At 38.7% G+C, this 23,450-nt stretch overlaps 1 protein-coding gene across 1 annotated transcript in view; it reads right to left on the reverse strand.

Moving 5' to 3' along the window:
* LOC106082920 (uncharacterized) overlaps positions 1-23,450 on the reverse strand; it is a 220,959-nt gene that overhangs the window by 192,171 nt on the left and 5,338 nt on the right. The window contains exons 2-3 of the mRNA XM_013245681.2: positions 13,138-13,485; positions 3,026-3,176 (exon numbers count right to left, since the gene is read on the reverse strand). Of these exons, the coding sequence (XP_013101135.2) occupies positions 3,026-3,176; positions 13,138-13,485 (499 nt within the window). The remainder of the gene's footprint in view (positions 1-3,025; positions 3,177-13,137; positions 13,486-23,450) is intronic.

The raw sequence follows: 23,450 nt of genomic DNA on the forward strand, positions 1-23,450 counted from the left end.
AATGACCTTTTAAATGTCGATAAGTGAGTGGTGGAAAAACTAAGAAATTAAATTGTTGAGCTTTGTCTGTTTGTTACAGATTTAAAAAATGTTGGGGTCAAATAACCAGGGGGGACGCCCCATCCCAAAACCCACGCGAACGGGCATGTTTACCGATTTCGACAATACACCAAACAAACACCACCCAACAGAAAACTTTTACCGCTTTGGGCAATATGGGTTTCAAATGAAAGGTATTTAAAAATAAAGTACAAAACTGATATAAAAATTTATTCCTTGGTGTCTGAGGGGCCTCCCCACCCCAAAACCCTCCAGCAGGACACATTTACCGATTGGGACAGTACGGGATTCAAATGAAAGGAATTTGGGAGTTAAATACGAATATGGTATTAAAAATTGGGTCCAAGTACTTAGAAGGCCGCCCCAGGTCCAAAACCGCCCCAAAAATAGCGTCCAAAATCAAAAGTGGACCGATCGGCACAACAAGGGACTCCAATAGAAGGTCTTTGGGAGTAGAGTGTGAATATGATGTTTAAAATTGGGTCCCAGTACCTGGCAAGCCGTTCCAAGCCCAAAACCACCCCAAAAATACCACTAAAAATCAAAGTGTACCGATCGGGACAATAGGGGACTCAAGTGAAAGGTTTTTGGGAGTAGAAAACGAATACGGTGTCAAAAATTGGATCCAAGTAATAAGGGCGTCACCCAAGCGTACCGCCCAGAATAAAAAATGGACCGATCGAGACAATGTAGGACCCCAATGAAAGGTATTCGAGAGTAGAGTATAAATGTTATATTAAAAATTGGATCCAAGTATCTAGGGAGCCGTCCCAAGCCCAAAACCACACAAAATCTAAAGTGGACCGATCGAGACCATATAGGTATTCGAGAGTAGAGTAAGAATACTCTGATAGAAAAATGACGGTACTTTGCCAATACTGCCTGGTATTATTTTGTTCCCGTCATTTTCAAAGATGTTTAATACCAATTGGTATTACTTCAATACCAGACAAAGGAAGCTATTAAGAATTGATAAAAAGAATTGAGGTTGGGCACGGTGTAACACAACTTTTTTTAATTATTAACATAAATAATCGAAATAAAATTAGATTACAATTACTATCAATAGTCTTTTTTTATTCTTAAGGGAGTACTAAAACAAATAACAGATTGGTATTAAAACCAAAACCAGTTCGGTAATAAGGCTAGTACCAAATGGTACTAATAATTTTATGTGTGACTGTTTTTGTACCATATGGTGTTGCTTTACTATCTATACCGTATGGTACTGAAATGAGCACCTTTGGTATTGAATATTAAAAATTGCGTGTAATTACCAAGGGGCCGTCCCAAAACCAAAACCAAAAGTGGGCATATTGACCATCATGACAATATGGGATTCAAAAAAAAGGTTTTCGGGAGTAGATTACAAAAATGGTATTAAAAATGAGATTCAAGTGATAAGAGGTAGCCTACTCCGCAAAAACACCTCCCAAAATTTGAATATTTGTCAATAATGGCTATATGGAGTTCAATAAAAGAAATTGGATAGTAGATAAACAGAATTGTACTGGAGAGATACATATGGCAGCAAGTAAGAAACTTATTTTTCGCTTGGTGCTAATGAAGGCGCAGCAGAGGGGGCCGGGTATAACTAGTTAGTTAGACACTCAACCAAATTTGTTATTAAAAACAGCAAAAATGTTTGCTAAAACAGCAGTTTTTGTCTGCTGAAAATGGGAAAACAGACAATCTGTTTAGTTTAATGATTTTATAACTCATCATTAATACAAGTTTGCTTTGCTCTCTAAGACACTGAATCATTGCTACACCCAGAAAAAATAGTTTGCTTATATCAGCAAACACTGTCTGCTGATATTAAATTAAAAATTGTAAACTTTTCAATAAATCCATTCAAAAATTTTGAACTCCTGAACAAAAATTGAGGCCTTTGCTATATACTTATAACACTTTTACCAATTTTAGCTGTTAACTTTTGTTTAATGGAATAGATATAATGGTATTAGTTATATTGTCTGCTGTTATTTAAATAGATCAAAAATTTGAAAATTGTAAAGAATTGGAAAAAAATCCTTATATGCTTGCAAAATTTAGAGATAAAATGGTATATAAAATTTTTTTTTAAAAGGAAAGATTTGATTTGTTGTCTATTGCGCTTGTGAAGCAAGTCGTCTTAAAGAGCCCTGTTCAAATTCTGATGAGTGCTTTACAACCTACTACCATGATTCCTTTGATATCGGCCGCTGATGATGTTACTTACTCGAAATTGAAATCGCAATACGGATAGCCAGTCAAATGCTTCTAGCAACAACACACTTTTGCTGACCTTTAAATGTTTTTTGCTATGCTATTCTTTGAATAGAAAGCATTAAACAATGGTCTAAAGCCGGACAATATGCTGCAAAGGAATCTCAATTTTTTTTTTTAATATTTATGACAGTTTTGACTTTGAGCTTTTTTAACTTGTAATTTTAAAATTTTAAATGACCAGAAAATGTTTGCTATTTTAGCAGAAAATTACTGCTGTAACATTTTCAGCATACTTTCTGCTGTTACAGCAAACATTTTTGGTTTTTTTACTAACAAATTTCTTTGAGTGTACTTTCTTTGAGTGCTTCAGTTTTTCTAGAGGATAAAATTTTCATAGGAGTCTTAAAAAAGTTTACCCAAAAAATAAAAGTTTTCAGAAACATATTTGCAACAACATTTCTTCTTCCTCTTTGCTTTTGCCCAACTTTCTCCTCTTGTTTTTCCTCCCATGTTATAATTATAGTTTTCTTTTCTTTCCCCTAGAAAAAGAAGACCACTTTGTTCCTTTGCTGACGCATGCTTTACACCCCTAAATCATGATTTTCTTGCTTAGATAATTTGTTCCCATTTTTATTTGGGTAAGATTGTATGCTCTTCCTTCAACATAGTTTTAGCGTCCCACTTTAATGGCTTTGTTCCTTATGGGGGTATTGTTCATTTATGTTTTGGTTTTTGTTTTTTGTGTGCCACTTACCTGCTTTTGCAAAGTATCAGCCAATTCCTCCAGATATTCCTTGCGCTCGAAACGCTCAAACTTAAAGCTGTTGGAGCGATACAGCTCATTGTCCTCACGGCGACGATTGCGGCAAAGGCGTCGCGTGATTATATTGCCTCCGCTGCCGCTGCTGCAAAATATACAAAACAAATGAGGGGGAAGAAACAAAGAATAAGTAAAGGGAATCTCAAAGTCTTATGCAAAGCAAAAAGAGTTTTCTAAACATATCCCCAAGGACTCTTCAGCTGGCTGGCTCTGATGTCAAACTTTTACCCTACTGTGGCCAGTTTTTGTAATTAAATCGGAAATATGTAAAAACTCCAAACAAATATAAAATTAATTTAATATTTGTAGCCCAAATGGTTTTCTCAATTTAGTACTGTGTGTTGCCACAAGCCAAGCCGGGCGTGTGACACTACTCCCAAATGTAGTAGAGCTGCAACGGCAACTTCAACTGGTTGAAATTATGAAAGGACCAACAAATAAAAGAAAAACAGCAACACCAATACAACTCATATGTGTTACTTCCGGTGTGGCAGGCAACACCATGCTACCACAGCAAAGCAAGACACATACACATACACACACCTTAAGCCTTTAGTCAGCCAGCCAGTCATCCAGCAAGCCTTTCATATTTATTCAGAACAAAACACACCCAATCACTCTGTATGTGGGTGGGTGTGTGTGTGTGTGTGTATATGTGCATACATTTATTCTTCTCTCCCCTCTAGAACACATGCACGTGCTGTCCCACATGCTTCTACTTACCATCCTTATCCTCAAATGCCATCACACCATAGCACCGTGTACACCGCATTGAAAGGATTACAACAAGAACAAACACAAATGCTGTTGCTTACTTAACTCTTTTCACCCGAAAATAAAAATACTCCAAATGTGAGGAAAAAAGCTTCATTAATGTTGAATTTTCCCACCTACAAACCTTATTTTTTAACTCCTTAATTTGTGCTGAGCGTACAATTCGAACAGACGCAACATTTCCGCCATTCACACACTCGCACTCCATTTCGTTTGCCTTTACGCCTGCACCAGCGAAGCAAACTTGTGGTAATTCTATAATTCTATAGCTCTAAATGGGATTCTCCATGGCTATCAAAGATGAAATTAACTTTGTTTCGGCGCAACTTTAGAGGAGTTGTTATGGCTAAGGGAATACCAAAGCTGTTAAGTTGGCATTTTTGGGTAACTTAAAGATAAGATTTGGCAAAGAAAATTGTCGCATTAAATATCTCTAGGGGGCTAGAGGTATACTAATTTCGCCATTAGAAATTTTTGATAGCCCTGGCATATTTATGACAGTTTTTATATGTCCGTCTGTCGGATGAGGTAGTGTGAGCTTGCGACTCCAAAATTCTGCAAAAATATTTCCCATTAATCTAGGTCGGTTAAGACAAATGAATGCATACTTCTGGAGCATATGGATGGTGTGATTTCACATTCGATTTGCACTAAATGTTTATACCCAACATCATAGAAATAGAACGGGTTTAAAGTCATCTAATAATTCCGTTAATAACACCTCGAAAAATTGATCAGAGGCCCTATCTATTATATAAAAATGAAATTGTTGCGCTTTGTTTGTTTGTTAGTCTGTTTGTCTGTTCCGTATAGACTCAAACACGGTTGAACCTATCTTCATGAAATTCTCACAGATGGTAGAGTTTGAGCCTTCGGTGAAAAAATGTTACTACATTTTTTGATATCCGAAGGGGAGCCGCACCTCCCCCTTACACCCATTCTCAAAACCGCCAGATTTCGGAGATAGATGCATCGATTTAAACGAAATTTTGTTTGCCACCTTATTGTACCCCAAAAACACGAAATTGATATAAAATTTTGAGTTCAAATAACTTGGGGGGGGGGGGACGCCCCATCCCAAAAACACATCCGAACGGACATGTCTACCGATTGGGACAAAATGGGTATCAAATGAAAGGTATTTATGAGTAGAGTACGAACTTGGCATAAAAATGTCACACTAATTGTCGGGAGGGTCCCCCATCCTCAAAAACTCCACCCAACAGGACACTTTTATCGCTTTGAGCAATATGGGTATAAAATGAAAGCTATTTAAAAGTAGAGTACAAATATGACACAAAAATGTAATCCTTGGTGTCGGATGGGCCTCCCCACCCCCCAAAAATCCCTAGCAGGACATATTTTCCGATTGAGACAATATAGGATTCAAGGTATTCGCGAGTTAAATACGAATATGGTATTAAAAATTGGGTCCAAGTACCTAGGGGGCCCAAAACCGCCCCAAAAGTAGCGCCCAAAACCAAAAGTGGAACGATGGGGAAAATATTGGACTCAAATGAAAGGTGTTTGGCGGAAGAATATAACTATGATATTTAAAATTGGGTCCAAGTACCTAGCGAGCCGTTCCAAGCCCAAAACTATCCCAAAAGTAGCGCCCCAAATCAAAGTGGACCGATCGGGACAATATGAGTCTCAAATAAAAGGCTTTCGGGAGTAGCATACGAGTATGGTGTCAAAAATTGGATCCAAATACCTAGGGCGTCCCCCAAGAGTACCATCCAAAATAAAAAGCGGACCGATCGGGACAATATGGGACGCCCATAAAAGGTATTCGAGAATAGAGTGTGAAAATGATACTTAAAATTTAATCCAAGTATCTAGGGAGCCGTTCCAAGCCCAAAACCTCCCAAAATCAAAGTGGACCTATGGGGACAATATGGGACTCTAATGAATGGCATTCGGGAGTAGAATTCGAATATGATGACAAAAATCTAAGTACCTAGGGCGCCGCCCAAGCTCAGAACCTTATCAAAAATATCGCCCAAAAACAAAAGTGGACCGACCGGGACCACAAGGGACTCCAATGAAAGGTATTCGAGAGAAGAGAACAAATATGATTATCAAATATTAAAAATCGGGCGGACCCTCCCCCTTACCTTAATTTTCAGAACGCCTGATTTTGGAGATGAGTGGTGCGATTTAAGCGAAATTTTGTGTGTTCCCGTATAGTAACCTAAAAACAAAATTATGGTATCTAAATTTTGGATGGGGTACTTAGTCCCCCCTAAGTCCCATCCCCAAAGCATACCAAATATATATATATTTTTGGTATGCTTTACCTTCAAATGAAAGGTATTTAAGATTAGACAACGTATCTGATATACAAGTGTCGGACCAAGAGTTTGGGGGACCACTCCGACCCTCCAAAACACCCCTAAATCGGACATATATACCGAACATGGCAATATGGGACTCAAATGAAAGGTATTTGCGAGTAGAATACTAATCTGATATCCAAATCTGGGACCAAGTTTCTGGGGCTCCATCCCTTCCCCAAAACACTCCCCAAACAGGACTAATTTACTGACCATTGCAATATGGGGCTTAAGTAAAAGCTATTTGACTGTAGAATACAAATCTGACATCCAAATGCAAGACCAAGTGTTTGGGGGCCCGCCCCTCCCCAAAAACAACCCCCAAAGAGGAAAAATGTACGACTATAGCATTATGGGGCTAAAATGAAAGGTCTTTGGGAGTAAATTACGAATCTGATATCAAAATTCTGGAAAAGTGTCTATGGGGCCACCCCATCCCCATAACACCACCCAAATAGAAAATATTTGCTGATTTGAGATTAGAAAACATATTTGATATCCAATTGGCCTTGAGGCCAATAGCAACGTGGGGTTCAAATAAATTATATATAGATATATGAGCACGATGCTGATATATTTTCAGGGCTAAGTGTTTGGGGGACCACCCCACACCCCAAAACAATCCTAAATAGGGCATATTTACCAACCATGTCTAAGTGGAGCTCAAATGAAAGGCATTGAAGAGTAGAGCACGAAATTTATACCCACTTTCAGGATCATTTTTCTGGGCGTCTACCCCTTTCCCCCACAAACAGGAATTATTTACTGACCATCGCAATATGGGGCTCAAACAGAGGTATTTTGGGGTAAAATACGAAACTGATATCCATATGTGGGACCCCCAAAACACCCCCTAAAAGGTACAAATTTAACTACCATGCCAATATGTGGAACTGATAACCAATTTTGGGGCCAAGTGTATGGGGGACGCCTCATCCTATAAACTATTCTTACACTAAAGGCAAAATAGCGTTTAAATATTTTGGTCTTTAATTGTCGAAAATAAATATTCAAAGAATAATTCTCTCTGACCCCAGCCCCTCCTCCTCCTGGCTACGTCCCTGGTAGCCAGCATAAGTAAAGGGATAACACCGCTGAAAAATTTTCTGATGTTTATGCCGAAATTTGAACCAGGCGTTTGGCGTCATAGGCGGATTGGATTTATTTAGCCCCCCTAGAAGGCTCTGCTACTCGCCGAATTGATTTTTTCAACAAAAATCCGAATACAAATTTTATCGAAAGTCATGTATTTTCATGTATTTTCTTTGCTGTTAGGACTAAGGTCATTAAATTTTAAAAGTTTTGTTTGTTTCTCTTTCCAGTTGGCCAAAGTTTGCCTCCACCGAACATTGTCCCTCTTTTTGCTTTATTATGTATATGGAAACACCCATACCCATTTCTGAAGTGGATTCATATGAACAACACCAACAAGAAAAAAAATTTGATCCTATAGAATTCTATAGTTTTTTTTTTATTTTGTTTTGTTTATTTTAGGGAGTGTTGTTGGGTTGTCTGCCTGGTTGTTTGGTTAGACGTGCACATATCTTCAGCGGCAATATTTTCCATTAGTTTTATTTTATTTTTCATAATTTTCCTCCCACACATGTACTGTAGTTATGTGGCTCACACAAACACACTCACACACAGACACACATCCATATAAAAGCAAATGAACATGATATGAAATTTAACACAAAAATCGGTAGGTGGAAAAGGACTTGGGTGGTGGAGGAGGACACAGCAGCAGCTCTATACCCAAAGCCTTAAATGTTTACATTTAAGGCGAAGTGAGGAAAAGCCAACAACAACAAAAAAACTGGGACAAATACACATGTGTTGCTGATAAGCTCAGCGTCAGAGCGAATTTTAGCCCCAAGATCCGAAACACGAATGCTGTTTGGGATATATATGGGCACGCACAGCGTATATTGCGGCCTTTGCTAAATTGCATTTGTTCCCTGCTATGGCATGATGGCTGATATTCCGGGCTAGGAGCCCTTCCTCCCTCAGGATGTACTATGTGCGGCAAGTGTTGCTTGAAACACGAAACACCACAAAATTACGAATGGGTAAAAACTAAAGCGTTAGCACCCCCCCCTCTCCCCACCAAAAGCAAAAGGCGGCCAACCATAATAAATGAACTGAATGTGCAGTGATAGTGAAGTTAGCACACCGAGCTGCTTGCAGATCCTATCGCTTGGCGAGCATCCTTTTGGATTACAAATTTACAAGATAAACCATCTAAAGTTATTGTATCAGTTACTAAGCTCGGAAAAGGGTTTGAGGTCGTTTCGTTACACCGCAGTACTTAAGTGGTGAACGGTGAATGGTGAATGTTGGCAGAAGAGCATGGAACTGGTCATTTGTTAGCATGAATGGCTGTAAGCTAGAAAGGCAACTTTGTATAGGGTTTTCCCAAAAAAAAAGACAAAAACGTAAAATCATGAAGATGATGCAGCAACTAACTTGGCAAAAAGTTGTGGGTGTGTGTGTTAACAACTCTTCAGTTTAAAAACAGTATTTAGGCCACAAAAGCACTTGTAACTCTTACTGGCAGTGGCATACACTCTGCACAAGAACAGCATAGAACAGTCCTTATGGCCTTTCGCCTTGTAAAGGTAGTGAAAGGGAAAAATAACTAGAACTCTTCAGAGAGCATCTTTTGTTCTTCAGCTTCATGCGAAGAATATTCACACAATACCCCATTAACCCGATACCACTACTGGCAGCAGAACGAAAAAAAAACACATACACCCCATAAACAAAAACGAACGCTGGCATTTCATTAGAAATGAAACCTTTGACACTTGTGAAAATAATAAACACTTGAAAATGGAACAAAAATAAAGCAAAGAAATATCTAAGAAAATATGGGGGACAGGTGACGATATAGGAAAACAGACAAGCCGACAGACAGACAAATACACAAACGAAAGAACCCAAAGGATAACATGATGTGCAAGTAAAGGTTTAGACAGACAGAGGGGCAGAGGGACAGCCACGTGCCACAGCCACTACTAGCTTAGACATGGCTTAAATTTATAGGACTGCCAGGAAATGGGAAACAGCGGAAGCTTTCCTTTAAACAAACACAAGGGATATGAGGCAATACAACAACAACAAACTAAAGAAGCCAACAACAGGACTAGAAAAAAACTTACATGCCACCTACTAATCGTTGTTGCCAATGGCTATATTAGAATTCTTCAGAAAACCTTTGCACAGTGGGGTGCAGAAATAAGAAATTAACATCAAAAATAAATAAAAATGTATTTAAAATAATAAAACAATTGTATTTAAAAATATTAAAAATAATTAAAGTGAATATAAAGCTATCTAGATACCAAGGGGGCCCGAAAATAAAATACAAAAAAAAATATAAAAAATAATAAAAAACTAAAAAAAACAAAAAAAAAAACAAGTAAAAAGGCAAAGGCAAACCCCCTTTTTCACAATCCGGTAAAAATTGAATAACTTAAGCACCCAAATTCGGCATGGACATTGAGTGGTTTAATAAATATAAGGTTTTCTTTTGGCAGCTTTATCCAAATATAAACTGATCTGATCCATATAGGACACGGATGTCGAAAATTCTAACGTAACTCACTGCGTCAAATTTCAATGAATCGGATAATATATGCACTTTTTATAGGGCCAAGATTGAAATCGAGAGATCGTTCTTTATGGCACTTATAACCAAATCTGGACCGATCAGGACCAAATTAGTTTAAGTTAATTTATTATAATTCCACTACTATATCCGTAGTTATTTCTTAATAGTGGCTGGTCTCGATCATATTTTATTTTATTTATTTCAGACAATAAATCTACATTTTATGGGATTAAGACCCTTAATTACTAGATCGGTCTATATGGCAGCTATATCTGTATGGTCAGATCTGATTCAAAATTGGGTCAGATGGTGGGAGGCTTAAAACAACTCACAATTTTAGCGAAATTGGGTAGTAAATATAGCTTTTATGGGCTTCAAACCCTTTATCGGCAGATCGGTCTATATGGCAGCTATATCTAAATATAGTCCGATCTGAACCTAATTTAGGTCAGATTTCGAGAAGCCTTAAACTACTTGCTGATTCAAATTTCAGCGAAATTGGGTAATAAATAAAGGTTTTATGGGCTTCAGACCCTTTATCGCCAGATCGGTCTATATGGCAGCTATATCTAAATATAGTCCGATTTGAACCATATTTGGGTCCTATGTTGTGAGGCCTAGACCTACACCTTGTTTCAAAATTTCAGCGAAATTGGGTAATAAAAAAAGCTCTTATGGGCTTTAGACCCTTTATCGGCAGATCGGTCTATATGGCAGCTATATCTAAATATAGTCCGATCTGAACCTAATTTGGGTCAGATGTCGGGAAGCCTTAAACTACTCGCTGATTCAAATTTCAGCGAAATCGGATAAAAAATAAAGTTTTTATGGGCTTCAGACCCTTTATCGCCAGATCGGTATATATGACAGCTATATCTAAATATAGTCCGATTTGAACCATATTTGGGTCCTATGTTGTTAAGCCTAAATCTACACCCTGTTTCAAATTTCAGCGCAATCGAGTAATAAAAAAAGCTTTTATGGGCTTTAGACCCTTTATCGGGAGATCGGTCTATATGGCAGCTATATCTAAATATAGTCCGATCTGAACCTAATTTGGGTCAGATGTCGGGAAGCCTTAAACTACTCGCTGATTCAAATTTCAGTGAAATCGGATAAAAAATAAAGTTTTTATGGGCTTCAGACCCTTTATCGCCAGATCGGTATATATGACAGCTATATCTAAATATAGTCCGATTTGAACCATATTTGGGTCCTATGTTGTTAAGCCTAAATCTACACCCTGTTTCAAATGTCAGCGAAATCGGGTAATAAATAAAGGTTTTATGGGCTTTAGACCCTTTATCGGCAGATCAGTCTATATGGCAGCTATATCTAAATATAGTCTGATCTGAACCTAATTTGGGTCAGATGTCGGGAAGCCTTAAACTACTCGCTGATTCAAATTTCAGCGAAATCGGGTAATAAATAAAGCTTTTATGGGCTTTAGACCCTTTATCGGCAGATCGGTCTATATGGCAGCTATATCTAAATATAGTCCGATTTGAACCATATTTGGGTCCTATGTTGTTAAGCCTAAATCTACACCCTGTTTCAAATTTCAGCGAAATCGGGTAATATAAAAAGCTTTTATGGGCTTCAGACCCTTTATCGGGAGATCGGTCAATATGGCAGCTATATCTAAATATAGTCCGATCTGAACCTAATTTGGGTCAGATGTCGGGAAGCCTTAAATGACTCGCTGATTCAAATTTCAGCGAAATCGCATAAAAAATAAAGCTTTTATGGGCTTCAGACCCTTTATCGCCAGATCGGTATATATGACAGCTATATCTAAACATAGTCCGATCTGAACCATATTTAGATCAGATATCGGTAGGCTTAAAATAACCCATTGTCTCAAATTTCAGCGAAATCGGATAAACAATAAAGCATTTATGGGCATTAGACCCTATATCGGCAGATCGGTCTATAAAGCAGCTATATAAAAATATGGTCCGATTATTATCGGAAATTGATATTTCGATGTGTTGCAAACGGAATGACTAAATGAATATATCCCCCTAACAAAAGGGGTTGGGTATAACAAGAAGTCAAATCGGGAGATCGGTTTATATGGGAGCTATATCAGGTTATAGACCGATTTCGATCGTATTTGGCACAATTGTTGGCACAATCGTAACAGAACACCGCGTGCAAAATTTCAGCCAAATCGGCCAAAAATTGCGGTTTGTAAGGGCTCAAGAAGTCAAATCGGGAGATCGGTTTATATGGGAGCTATATCGGGTTATAGAACGATTTAGACCGTACTTGACACAGGTGTTGGAAGTCATATCAGAACACTATGTTCAAAATTTCCGCCAAATCGGACAAAAATTGCGGCTTTCATGGGCTGAGGTATTCGGGATCGAGTACACATCTGATGTAAAAATTTTGGGCCAAGTGTCAGTGGGCACACTCAAACCCTAGAAGCTGTCCTGATTAGCATAATAAAATTATGGAGTATTGGCCCGATCGAGTACACGTTCGACACTGCAGAATCACAGTCTCTCCCACATAGGCACTCGGTTTTTCTCTTTTTTCTTTTTTCTGATATATAGCTCCTAAATTAACCGACCTCCCGATTTAAGTTCTATGACCGGTGCATATTCCTTATCCAAAGTGGCTAACCGTAAATACAATATGGTCCCAAGTAGTCCATAATCTGATATGGCTACCATAAACAACAATCATCTTCGATCATATTTGGATTCTTGCCCACTTGGAGGGCAAATGCTAATAAGAATTTGGCCATGAATATTCCATTAAGGAACAAGGGCAAACTTCTCACATATCAATGAGTGCTGTCCGACTCAATTAAGCTCAATGATAAGGCACCTTCTTTTTACAGCCGAGTCCGAGTCTTTGGGGAGAAGTTTTTACATGGCAAAGTACCGCAAAAATATCGCCAACATTAGCAGGGAAAAACCACCACAGAGAATTTTTTCTGTTGTTCCCGCCAGGATTCGAACCCAAGCGTTCGGACATGCTTACCTCAGCGCTACGTTGGCCTCCACTTGAAGGACGTATATTACTTTTTATTTTGCATTATCTTATTTTATTACATTTGATATTTCCTTACCACTGTGCCTCCCTCAAACACCGTTAAGCTTTAAAGTTAGTTATGGCAAAAACCCATAACCCCTCCGCCCCCGAACAAAAAGGATATGAATAAGCTGTTACAGCCCATCTTTATTCCGGCCGGGCAAACAATACAACAAAACTAAAAGTCACCCATGGTCAATAAGCCAGCCAGAGCCAAGCGCAAAAGGCATTGTTAGCAAATATACCAACTTCCCTTCTTTTATCATCGTTTTACTTACCCGCAGGGTTTGCAATGAGTCATCTGAAGATCCCAATTCAAATGGAAATTGAACATACGCAATTTAGCCACAGCTCTTTGACGCAAAGAAATATCCGGTGCTGTAGAACTTGAGGACACGGCTATTGTGCCGCCACCTTGTGTCTCCGCCGAAGGTGTCCTTGATGCAGTGCCACCACCTACAGCTGTTGTTGCACTGGTGGCCGTGTCACGACCTGTATTGGTGTTGGGATACATTAGAACTGTACCCAAAGGAGCTGAGCTGGCCATAACGCGGGCAGTGCGATGAGATCGATGATAGCGACTGGGTTCATGTGATTCGTTGATAGTATAAAAGCCACCGGAGGAGCTACAAAGAGAAACAAAGAAAAAGGCATAAAAGCATTAAAAAATCATATAATTTTCAATTTTCTAGCTACTAATATCCTCAAAGGACTCTTGGCGGAGGGTATTATTTTGCAAAAGGCTGGTGTTCTACCCTGGAATTATCACCTGCTAGCCATTATTTATGCAAATGTGAAATATACCTGCCTACACATACGCCTAAAGAGCTTTACTACACTTTAAGTGATGCATTAAAAACTCTTTAAACGTTTTTGTAGGATAAATTTTCGAAAACATAAAAAGATACATCTTGGTCTTGTTTTACGGCCTAGAAATAAGAATGTAGCAAAATGTAGCATATGTTAAGGATGTGCATGAATAGCATAACATACTTTTAGGCTAACTACCTTAGAGTGTAACAAACTTCAAGCAAAATAAAAATTATATAGGGTTTACCAACAAGAGTTGTTATTTTGAATCCCCTGATATGGTGCTGTAGAGCAAAACCCCCAAAGAGTTATAGTTTTCTGACTAATCTTGTTTTACGACACTTTATACATAACCTTAACTGAAATCGAAGACTCCCCATATTTTGCTATAAATATGGGGACCTAACCGATCAGTACCGATATGGGAGTTAAATGAAAGGTATTTAAGAGAGTAGTAAGAATCTGATACCGAAAATAGAGGAGAAGTCTCATTCGATTCTTCCACGATGTAGGCTATGCCATCTTGCAAACGTCTCTGTGATAAGTCGCTTAAAGCACAACTGCATGATTCGCATTCGTGATTGGCATTCACAAGGTGCGGGGAGGTCATTCTGGCGCAAAAGATAGCATATGGCGCAAACGATAGCAAGTCCTAAGAGCGTAAAATGTTTAACCCATATGGCTAAATTTTTCAATAAAATTTACTATTTTGACTTCCAATAGTTTTAGTGTCAAGTACCTAGGGGGAACGCCCCATCCCAAAACCCGCCAATCGGGCATGTATACCGATCAGTACAATATTGGACTTAATTGAAAGGTATTTAAGAGTAGAGTAAGAATCTGATATAAATAATGGGAGTCCGGCCCCGCCACAAAATCCTACGGGTATATAAAACGATTTGACGCAAAAATAGGAGTCAGGTCAATTGTTAGGGGTCACAAGCCCGCTTTAGTTAAGGTTATCTAAAAAAGGCCCTAAAAAATTTAGCATGAAAACTCTGCTTGCCTATCAACACCCAGATCACGACTCTAAAATTGTTAACAGTGCAACAGAGAAAAAATAGTCTAGGCGGTAAATTCATTATCTGATATCTTTCAAAAGACAGAACCTGTGCTATGAGGATCCTCGAACTGAATTTTGAGAAGATGTAAATGAGTTTGTAGCGATTCCGGATTTCCACACTGTATATTTAGTCCATTTAAACTACCACTTTAACTGAACATAACCTAGAGCACCCGGCACGGAATAGCTGTGAGCACCACACAGGCTGGAACATTGAGGTCCGAACTGTGTGGTGTTCATTGCTGTCACGAGAAGCTTAGCTGCGAGTTACGGGGCGCGTCCACAGGTTGCGGAAAGTGGAATATTCAATACGGAGTAGCTGCAACGGCAGTCGCGGACAATCAGAACGAAGCCAGGCGGAACCGGCTCTGCACAAATTCTGAGTGCCTATGATTCTCGATTTGACAAGGCGGGTTATTGGCACCTTTAAATAACCAATGGCCACCCTGTTCCTGCTGGGATCGGTCCTTTGGACCGACACGAGCTTGCTCACCTACAGGAGCTTGAAGAGGATCGTCACCTTGAAGGGGACCGTCTCCATGAAGATGTGTCTACAACAACAACATAACCTAGAGCAATCTTGACTCACAATTTCAAAGCACACCCTCTTTCTTTTTCTCTTGTAGACATATCTTCTCTTCGGTAAATTGAATTGATACCTCGCTTAATGACAGTATTATCCACATATCACTAGAAGTGAGATTGATGAGAAAGATTGTGATTAGAGGAATATCGCAAAGGGGAGTTTTATCCATTATTTTGTGATTCTCGGTTATCAAAGAGATTCCTAGGTTCTTTGGAGAGGAGAGGTTGAAGGTATTTGTCTCCGCGGATGACGTTTTTGTCATGGAGAGTAGTCATACCATATACCGAGAAAGCTGTCCAGATTAGTAAAGGCCAATGGGCTTGCAATAAACTACAGTAGGTTTGAGCTGGTACTGTTTAACAAATGGATATAGCTTGGTGTTTTCAAGGGACCGTTACTGGAAGAGGATCGATGCTAATTTCCTCGTCTGAGGCAGTAGAAACGTAGAATAATATGAAGAAAGAAAGCTTCGTAAATTGACTGGTAACAATTTGGCGGCCTGGGCTAAGGACAATACACTGGGTGCATACACAGACAAAAAAATAAAAATCGTTTTCCATCACAAAATTGATTGATTCGATTAATATTTTAATTGAAACTGGAGGCCACCGTAGCGCAGAGGTTAGTATGTCCGTCTATGACGCTGAACGCCTGGCTTCGATTCCTGGCGAGAACATCAGAAAAAAAATTTTCCCCTCCTAATGCTGGCGACATTTGTGAGGTACTTTGTCGCTTCAAAACTTCTCCCCAAAGAGGTATCGCACTCCGGCACGTCGTTCGGACTCGGCTATAAAAAGGAGTCCCGTTGTCAGTATCGTGGGTACGATATGTAATATGGTGATGTGTTTTGTTATGACTTCCAACAACTGCGCTTAGTACGACTCAAATTGGTTCGTAACCTGATAAAGCTGCCATGTTAACCGATCTTAATCGGTCTATAACCTGATATAGCTGCCATATAAACCTATTTGGGATCTCGACTTCTAACGCCTTTAGAGGGCGCAATTCTTGTGCGATTTGGCTGAAATTTTGCATGAAGTGTTTTGGTTATGTCTTCCAATAACTGTGGTAAGTAAAGTTCATATCGGTACATAACCTGATATAGCTGCCATATAAACCGATCTGGGACTTGACTTCTTGAGCCTCTAGAGGGCACAAGTCTTATCCTATATGGCTAAAATTTAGCACGACGTGTTTTGTTATAACTTCCAACGTGTTGTGTTATAAATCGGTCCATAACCTGATATAGCCGCCATGTAAACAGATCTGGGATCTTGACTTCTTGAGCCTCTCGAGGGCGCAATTCTTATCCGATTTGACTGAAATTTAGCACGACGTGTTATGTTATAACTTCCAACAACTGTGCTAAGTAAGGTCTAAATCGGTACATAACCTGATATAGCCGCCATGTAAACCGATGTGGAATTTTGACTTCTTGAGCCTCTAGAGGGCGCAGTTCTTATCCGATTTGGATGCAATTTTGCATGACGTGTTTTGTTGTGACTTCCTACAGCTGTGATAGGTATGGTTTAAATCAGTACATAACCTAATATAGCTGCCATATAAACCGATCTGGGATTTTGACTTCTTGAGCCACTATAGGGCGCAGTTCTTATCCGATTTGGATGAAATTTTGCACGACGTGTTTTGTCGTGACTTCCAACAACTGTGCTATTTATGGTTCAAATCGGTCCCTAACCTGATGTAGCTGCCATATAAACCGATCAGGGATTTTGACTTCTTGAGCCTCTAGGCTCATAGGAAAACTTCTCTTCAGCTAGGCTAAATAGGAGTTTTCATTAGAAACCGCACATTCAACATAATTGAATAGGTGTTTTTACAAAAAAAAACAATTATATTCACTTCAGCTGAATAGCAGTTCCCTTAAGAAAACTTTCATATAGCAGAGCTGAGTAGAAGTTATCGTAAGAAATTTTCGATATTCAGCCCAACTGAATACAAGTTTATATAAAAAAACTTCCATTCGCCTTAGGTAAGTAGGAGTTTTAATTTAAAAACTTTTTCATTTGCTGAATATGTGTTTTCATGTGAAAACTCCAAAACGGCTTGGCTGAATATGAGTTTTCATAAGAAATCTACCTTGCAGCTTGGCTGGTTTAAAGCATCCAAAGAAAAACTTCCATTCAGCAAGGCATAATAGGAGTTTTATAGGAAAATTTTCTTTTCAGCCGGGCAGAAATAGAGTTTTGATAGAAAAACTAAAAATTTTAACTAAGTAGAATTTTATCTGCAATTTTGCTCCTTCCGAACTACTTAATTCTTGCATCGGTCCACTAAGTCTCTATAGATAAAATATGTCTAAGCCATTAAAAGATATTCTCAACGTTTTTCTCCCGTATTCACATTCTCAAGTGTTATCAAATATCACTCTATACTCATAGTGTTCTTAAACTCCCATTAAACCTTTCCCAAGACACATAGAAACACATTTGCAAGTTTTCACATTCTTTTTTTGCACCTGTTCCGTGTTCTTGCTCTATCCTCTTCAGTTCCGCTACTAGGACATCCACTCAAACGTGTAGGTAATTATTTATGTGTTGACGTTTAAAGCGTTCGCCGGCACTAAATCAATTTTCATGGCATGAAACCAACACCAGCCAAACAGAGTTTGGTTTTACGTATCTATGTATAAGCAGAAGAAATTCCAGAGCAATGGAGCAATGGAATTCTTAGCATTCAGATTGTTACCAGACTGAACAAAAGTTAATCTAATCTTTGCTTCGAGTAGTACTCCAAAACTAAAGCTAATAAATCATATTAGCTTACAAATCTAACTTGTAACATAAAGTTCTGCTTCTTTTACTGCTTCCTCCTTTTGATTGTAGATATCTACAATGGCTTTTATGCAGAAGTTTCTACAGAAAACTTGTCTTGATGGGGGGAATAAAAATCAGAATGGCAGCTTCGTTTGAGTAGTAACAACCCAACTACACAAGCCTTAGGTATTGTTTTGTCAACGTCACAGTAAAAACTATATGCAAAGTAAGGAGAACAAAGGCTCCTCCTAGTCCTAGGTGATCCTAGGTAACCAACAAATGGTCTGGAACAAAAGAAAAAGATACATTGCAAAAAACTAAACTAAACAAATGCTAGGCTATCCTATCAGCCGCAGCTAAGCCACATAACTTGCCTGGGGTTTTTTTCCCTGGAACAACCAAGGACCATGGAAGGAAATTGTTTCTTTGTGGCGTCATGGATTACTAATGAAATCTCCACCCAAATCTTTTAACCTGAAATATCTCTCCTGAAGTCTTGCCATCAAACCCCCAGTGGCCAGGTGACAGTAGGGTGGATCTTCTTTTCCAGTTTCGCCAAGTATCACAAACAACATTTACAAAGTCAGCCTTAACTATGTCCTTGTAAATCTGCTCTGTCTACAAACGAACACCCACACACAGACATACACCCACACATACTCTTATATGTATAAATGGATGCTTGGCATACTAGCTTTGTCTACGTGTATGTTGTTAGAAATTCCCTACCAATTTTCTTGCCAAATCGATTTTTATTCGTACATCATCATTTCCCTTAAGTAAGAGTATTTTCAGAATATTAAATGAAAGTGGTTTTGTGGCGGAGTTTTGTATATGTTCTGACAACATGTCTCCCTTTTCCATGTGGGTGAACTATATGGGTTGCCACTTTGGTGCAAACCAAGGAAATCGAATAACACTCTACCTATTATCGGCCGCACTCACATATACATATATACACCTCGGGTATATATGTAAGCCACCTCTTGTCAAAATCCGGTGAAAATTGCACACCTTATGTCCCATAGCAGTTATATCGAAATATGGTCTGATTTGGACCAAATTCTAAAAAGTACAGTAGCTATATCTAAAACTAAACCGATCTGAACCATACACAACACGGATGTCGAAAAGCCTAACATAAGTAACAGTATCACATTTCAGTGAAATCGGATTATAAATGCGCCTTTTATGGGGCCAAGACTTTATATCGAGATTTCGGTCTATAAGGCAGCTATATCCAAATCTGGACCGATCTGGGCCAAATTAAAAAAGGATGTCGAAGGGCTCAATGCAACTCACTGTCCCAAATTTCGGCGAAATCGGACAATAAATGCGCCTTTTATGGGCTCAACACCTTAAATCGAGAAATCGGTCTATGTGGCAGCTATATCCAAATCTGGACCGATTTAGGCCCAGTTGCAGAAAAATGTCGAAGAGCATAACACAACTCACTGTCCCAAATTTGGGCGAAATCGGACAATAAATGCGCCTTTTATGGGCCCAACACCTTAAATCGAGAGATCGGTCTATATGGCAGCTATATTCTAATCTGAACCGATCTGAGCCAAATAGAAGAAGGATGTCGAAGGCTCTAACACAAATTTCGGCAACATCAGACAATAAATGCGCCTTTTATTGGCCCAAAACCTTAAATCGAGAGATCGGTCTATATGGCAGCTATATCCAAATCTGGACCGATCTGAGCCAAATTGAAGAAGAATGTCGAAGGGCTCAACACAACTCACTGTCTTAAGTTTCGGCGACATCGGACAATAAATGCGCCTTTTATGGGCTCAAAACCTTAAATGGAGAGATCGGTCTATATGGCAGCTATATCCAAATCTGCACCGATCTGAGCCAAATTGAAGAATAATGTCGAAGGTCCTAACACAACTCACTATCCCAAATTTCGGCGACATCGGACAATAAATGCGCCTTTTATTGGCCCAAAACCTTAAATAGAGTGATCGGTTTATATGGCAGCTATATCCAAATCTGGACCGATCTGAGTCAAATTGAGCCAGGAAGACGAGTGGCCTAACACAACTCACTTTCCCAAATTTCGGCTAAATCGGACAATAAATTCACCTTTAATGGGCTCAAAACCTTAAATAGAGAGATCGGTTTATGTGGCAGCTATATCCAAATCTTGACCGATCTGGACCAAATTGAACAAGGATGACGAGTGGCCTAACACAACTCACTTTCTCAAATATCAGCAAAATCGGATAATAAATGTGGCTTATGGGCCTAGGACCTTAAATCGGCAGATCGGTCTATAAGGCAGCTATATCAAAATCTAGACCGATCTGGGCCAAATTGAAGAAGAATGCCGAAGGGCTTAACACAACTCACAGTCCTAAATTTCAGCGAAATAATACAAAAATGCGCCTCTTATGGAGCCAAGACCTTAAATCGGCAGATCGGTCTATATGGCAGCTAAATCCAAATCTGAACCGATCTGGGGCAAATTAAAAAAGGACAACGAGTGGTCTAACACAACTCAGTTTCTCAAATATCAACGAAATCTGAAAATAAATGTGGCTTTTATGGGCCTAAGACTTCAAATCGGCAGAACGCTTTATAAGGGGGCTACATCCAAATCTGGACCGATCTGGGCCATACTGAAGAAGGATATCGACTCAACTCCTTTTCTCAAACTTCTGCAAAATCGGATAATAAATGTGGCTTTTATGCACCTAGAACCATAAATCCGAAGATCGGTTTATATGGGGGCTATATCAAGGTATAGTCCGACATAACCCATCTTCAAACTTAACCTGCCTATAGACAAAAAAGAATCTGAACAAAGTTTCAGCTCAATATCTCTATTTTTCAAGAATGAAGCATGATTTCAAAAAGCAGGCGGATGGACGAACATGGCTAGATCGCCTTAGATGTTTACGACGATAATATAGGGTGATTTTTTTAGCTATAATCTTTTTGGCAACACTGGTTTAAACAGCTCACGCACGTTTCGTGTTTTGTTTCTCCATCAAACAACTTAAGTTTGGTCTATAATTTAACCATGAAAGAAAATTATTGCAAATTATTGAGTTTTATTATCAAAATGCGTGCTCTGTTAACATTCATGTCCCATTTTTGGCTCAATGGGTACTTAAATAAGCAGAATTCTCGATTTTGGAGTGAAGATCACCCAAAAGCATTGCAAGAGCTATCAATGCATTCAGAAAAAGTCACATTTTATTGCGGTTTATGGGCTGGTGGTATCATTGGACCGTACTTCTTCAAAGCTGATGCGAATCGTAAGGTAACTGTGTATGGTGAGCGCTATCGTGAGATAATATCCAACTTTTTTTTGCCCAAAATTCAAGAGTTTGACTTGCATGACATGTGGTTTCTACAAGACGGTGCCACACAGCACGCGTAACAATGGACTTCATGAGAGGCGAGTTCGATGAAAATTTTATTTCACCTTCGGGACTGGTCAATTGGCTGCCTAGATAATGCCACTTAACACCTTTAGACTATTTTTTTGTGGGGCTATGTTAAAGCTCATGTCTATACAGACAAGCCTGTTTCAATTGACGCTTGGAAGACAACATTGAAGCATTTATTCGTGAGATACCGACCGAAAAGTTGGAAAGAGTATGCCGAAATTGGACTAAGCGGATGGCCCATTTGAGGCGCCGTCACGGTCAACTTTTAAATGAAATAATCATGAAGCATTAAATTATAAGGACCGTACTATCGATTCAAATAAAGAGTTCAATCATTTTTCTGAATTTTATGTTTTTTTCGTTTTTTGAAAAACTGTTACCATATTAAAATAAATCCCATACTTGCAGGATTGACTTTTAAATCCCAATAAACACGATTTCATGGCTGAAAAATGCCGAAATATGCAACTGTTTTCAAGAATTGTGATGAAGGGATGGATATGGATATGCGCATTCATGCATGAATATGAATTCATGCATGCGTATGCATGTTTACGCATGAACGTGTATGTCACTTAAATCCCCCAAAAGGCAGTGTAAACGGACAGGATTTGTTTTGGGATTTAATTAAATCCAGATCATAAAAAGTTTCAATGTAAACGTGCTATCAGTTAATCTACAGCTCATATTGTAGACATCTTTAAGCAAAGAAAAGATATTCTCTCTTGGCAACCCTACCAAACTATGTCTGAATTCTTGGATGTACGAGTTTGTGTGTGTCTCCGCAATTTAATTAATTTATGCAAACCTCAAATGTTAGTCGCTAGCAAAGCCATTTGCATATGGATGTGGGAAATGGAACACTTTAATTGTCTCAAAATGTATCATTCAGCCATTATCGATTCTCGTTCGTTCGCATATTTTTCCATCATCAAGGAACCCCGCATAGATTTCAGCTCAATTGCTCATAAATAATTAAGATTTTAAAATATTGTGCATATGTATGTGTTTAACAAGCACAACAGAGGGGAAGGTCTTAAGTAGTTCGGATACAAGCAGGAGGGTTAGTGGAACACCTTCATCAATTGGAGCATGGTAATGTAAGTGGGTAGTTCCATGCATAACAGGATGCTATTGAAAGTGGCATATGCAAAGCGTTACAGATGAAAGGGTTAACAAAAGAATACAAACGAAACATACATACATACATGATTTAATTGGGGGTGAAGGGATTAAAAGGAAACAAATGGGTATTGATCTCATTATTGTAATTATTCTGTGGAATTGTTGGGAAAAAAGCAAAAAAAAAAAACAGCTTTACAAGGTTTCGAAAACACAAAAGTGAAAGTGTACCGCCGAATAATTTTTCAAAAAATCACACCAACCTCTACATCAACACCAAACCAGTTAGTAATGACGAACCTTAACTATAGTGCTTAACAAGTTGTATGCAGCTTGTAGATGGTTAAAACAAGTTGCAAGATGCAACAGGAGGCACGATAAAATACTTTATAAATATATTGTAATAGCTGAACCGGGCCCGCTCCGCTGCGCCTTTTTTTACTTTGTATGAAACAAAAGATTCCTTGGAATATTTATTTTCGACAATTAAATCTTTTAGTGGAATATCATGCAAACTTGACTAACGGTTTAACAATATAAGTGCCTTTATCTGAATCCCATATGATCTTGGTCTACGAATTTAAGTTTGGATGTAAGGTGTACTCCATTTTAAAATACTTCATTTCAGCCCCATATTCTCATGATGGGCGAGTGGTGGTCCCCCAGATACTTGGCCCTGAAAAAATATCAGCATTGTGCTCTTCTCTCAAATACCATTTATTTAAACCCCATATTGCAATTGGCTTAAGAGGAGTTTACAGGATGAGGCGTCCCCCAAACACATGGCCCCAAAATAGGTTATCAAATTCGTTTTGTAATCTCAAATATC

Source organism: Stomoxys calcitrans, chromosome 4 (assembly GCF_963082655.1).
Source record: "Stomoxys calcitrans chromosome 4, idStoCalc2.1, whole genome shotgun sequence".
NCBI classification, from domain to species: domain Eukaryota; kingdom Metazoa; phylum Arthropoda; class Insecta; order Diptera; family Muscidae; genus Stomoxys; species Stomoxys calcitrans.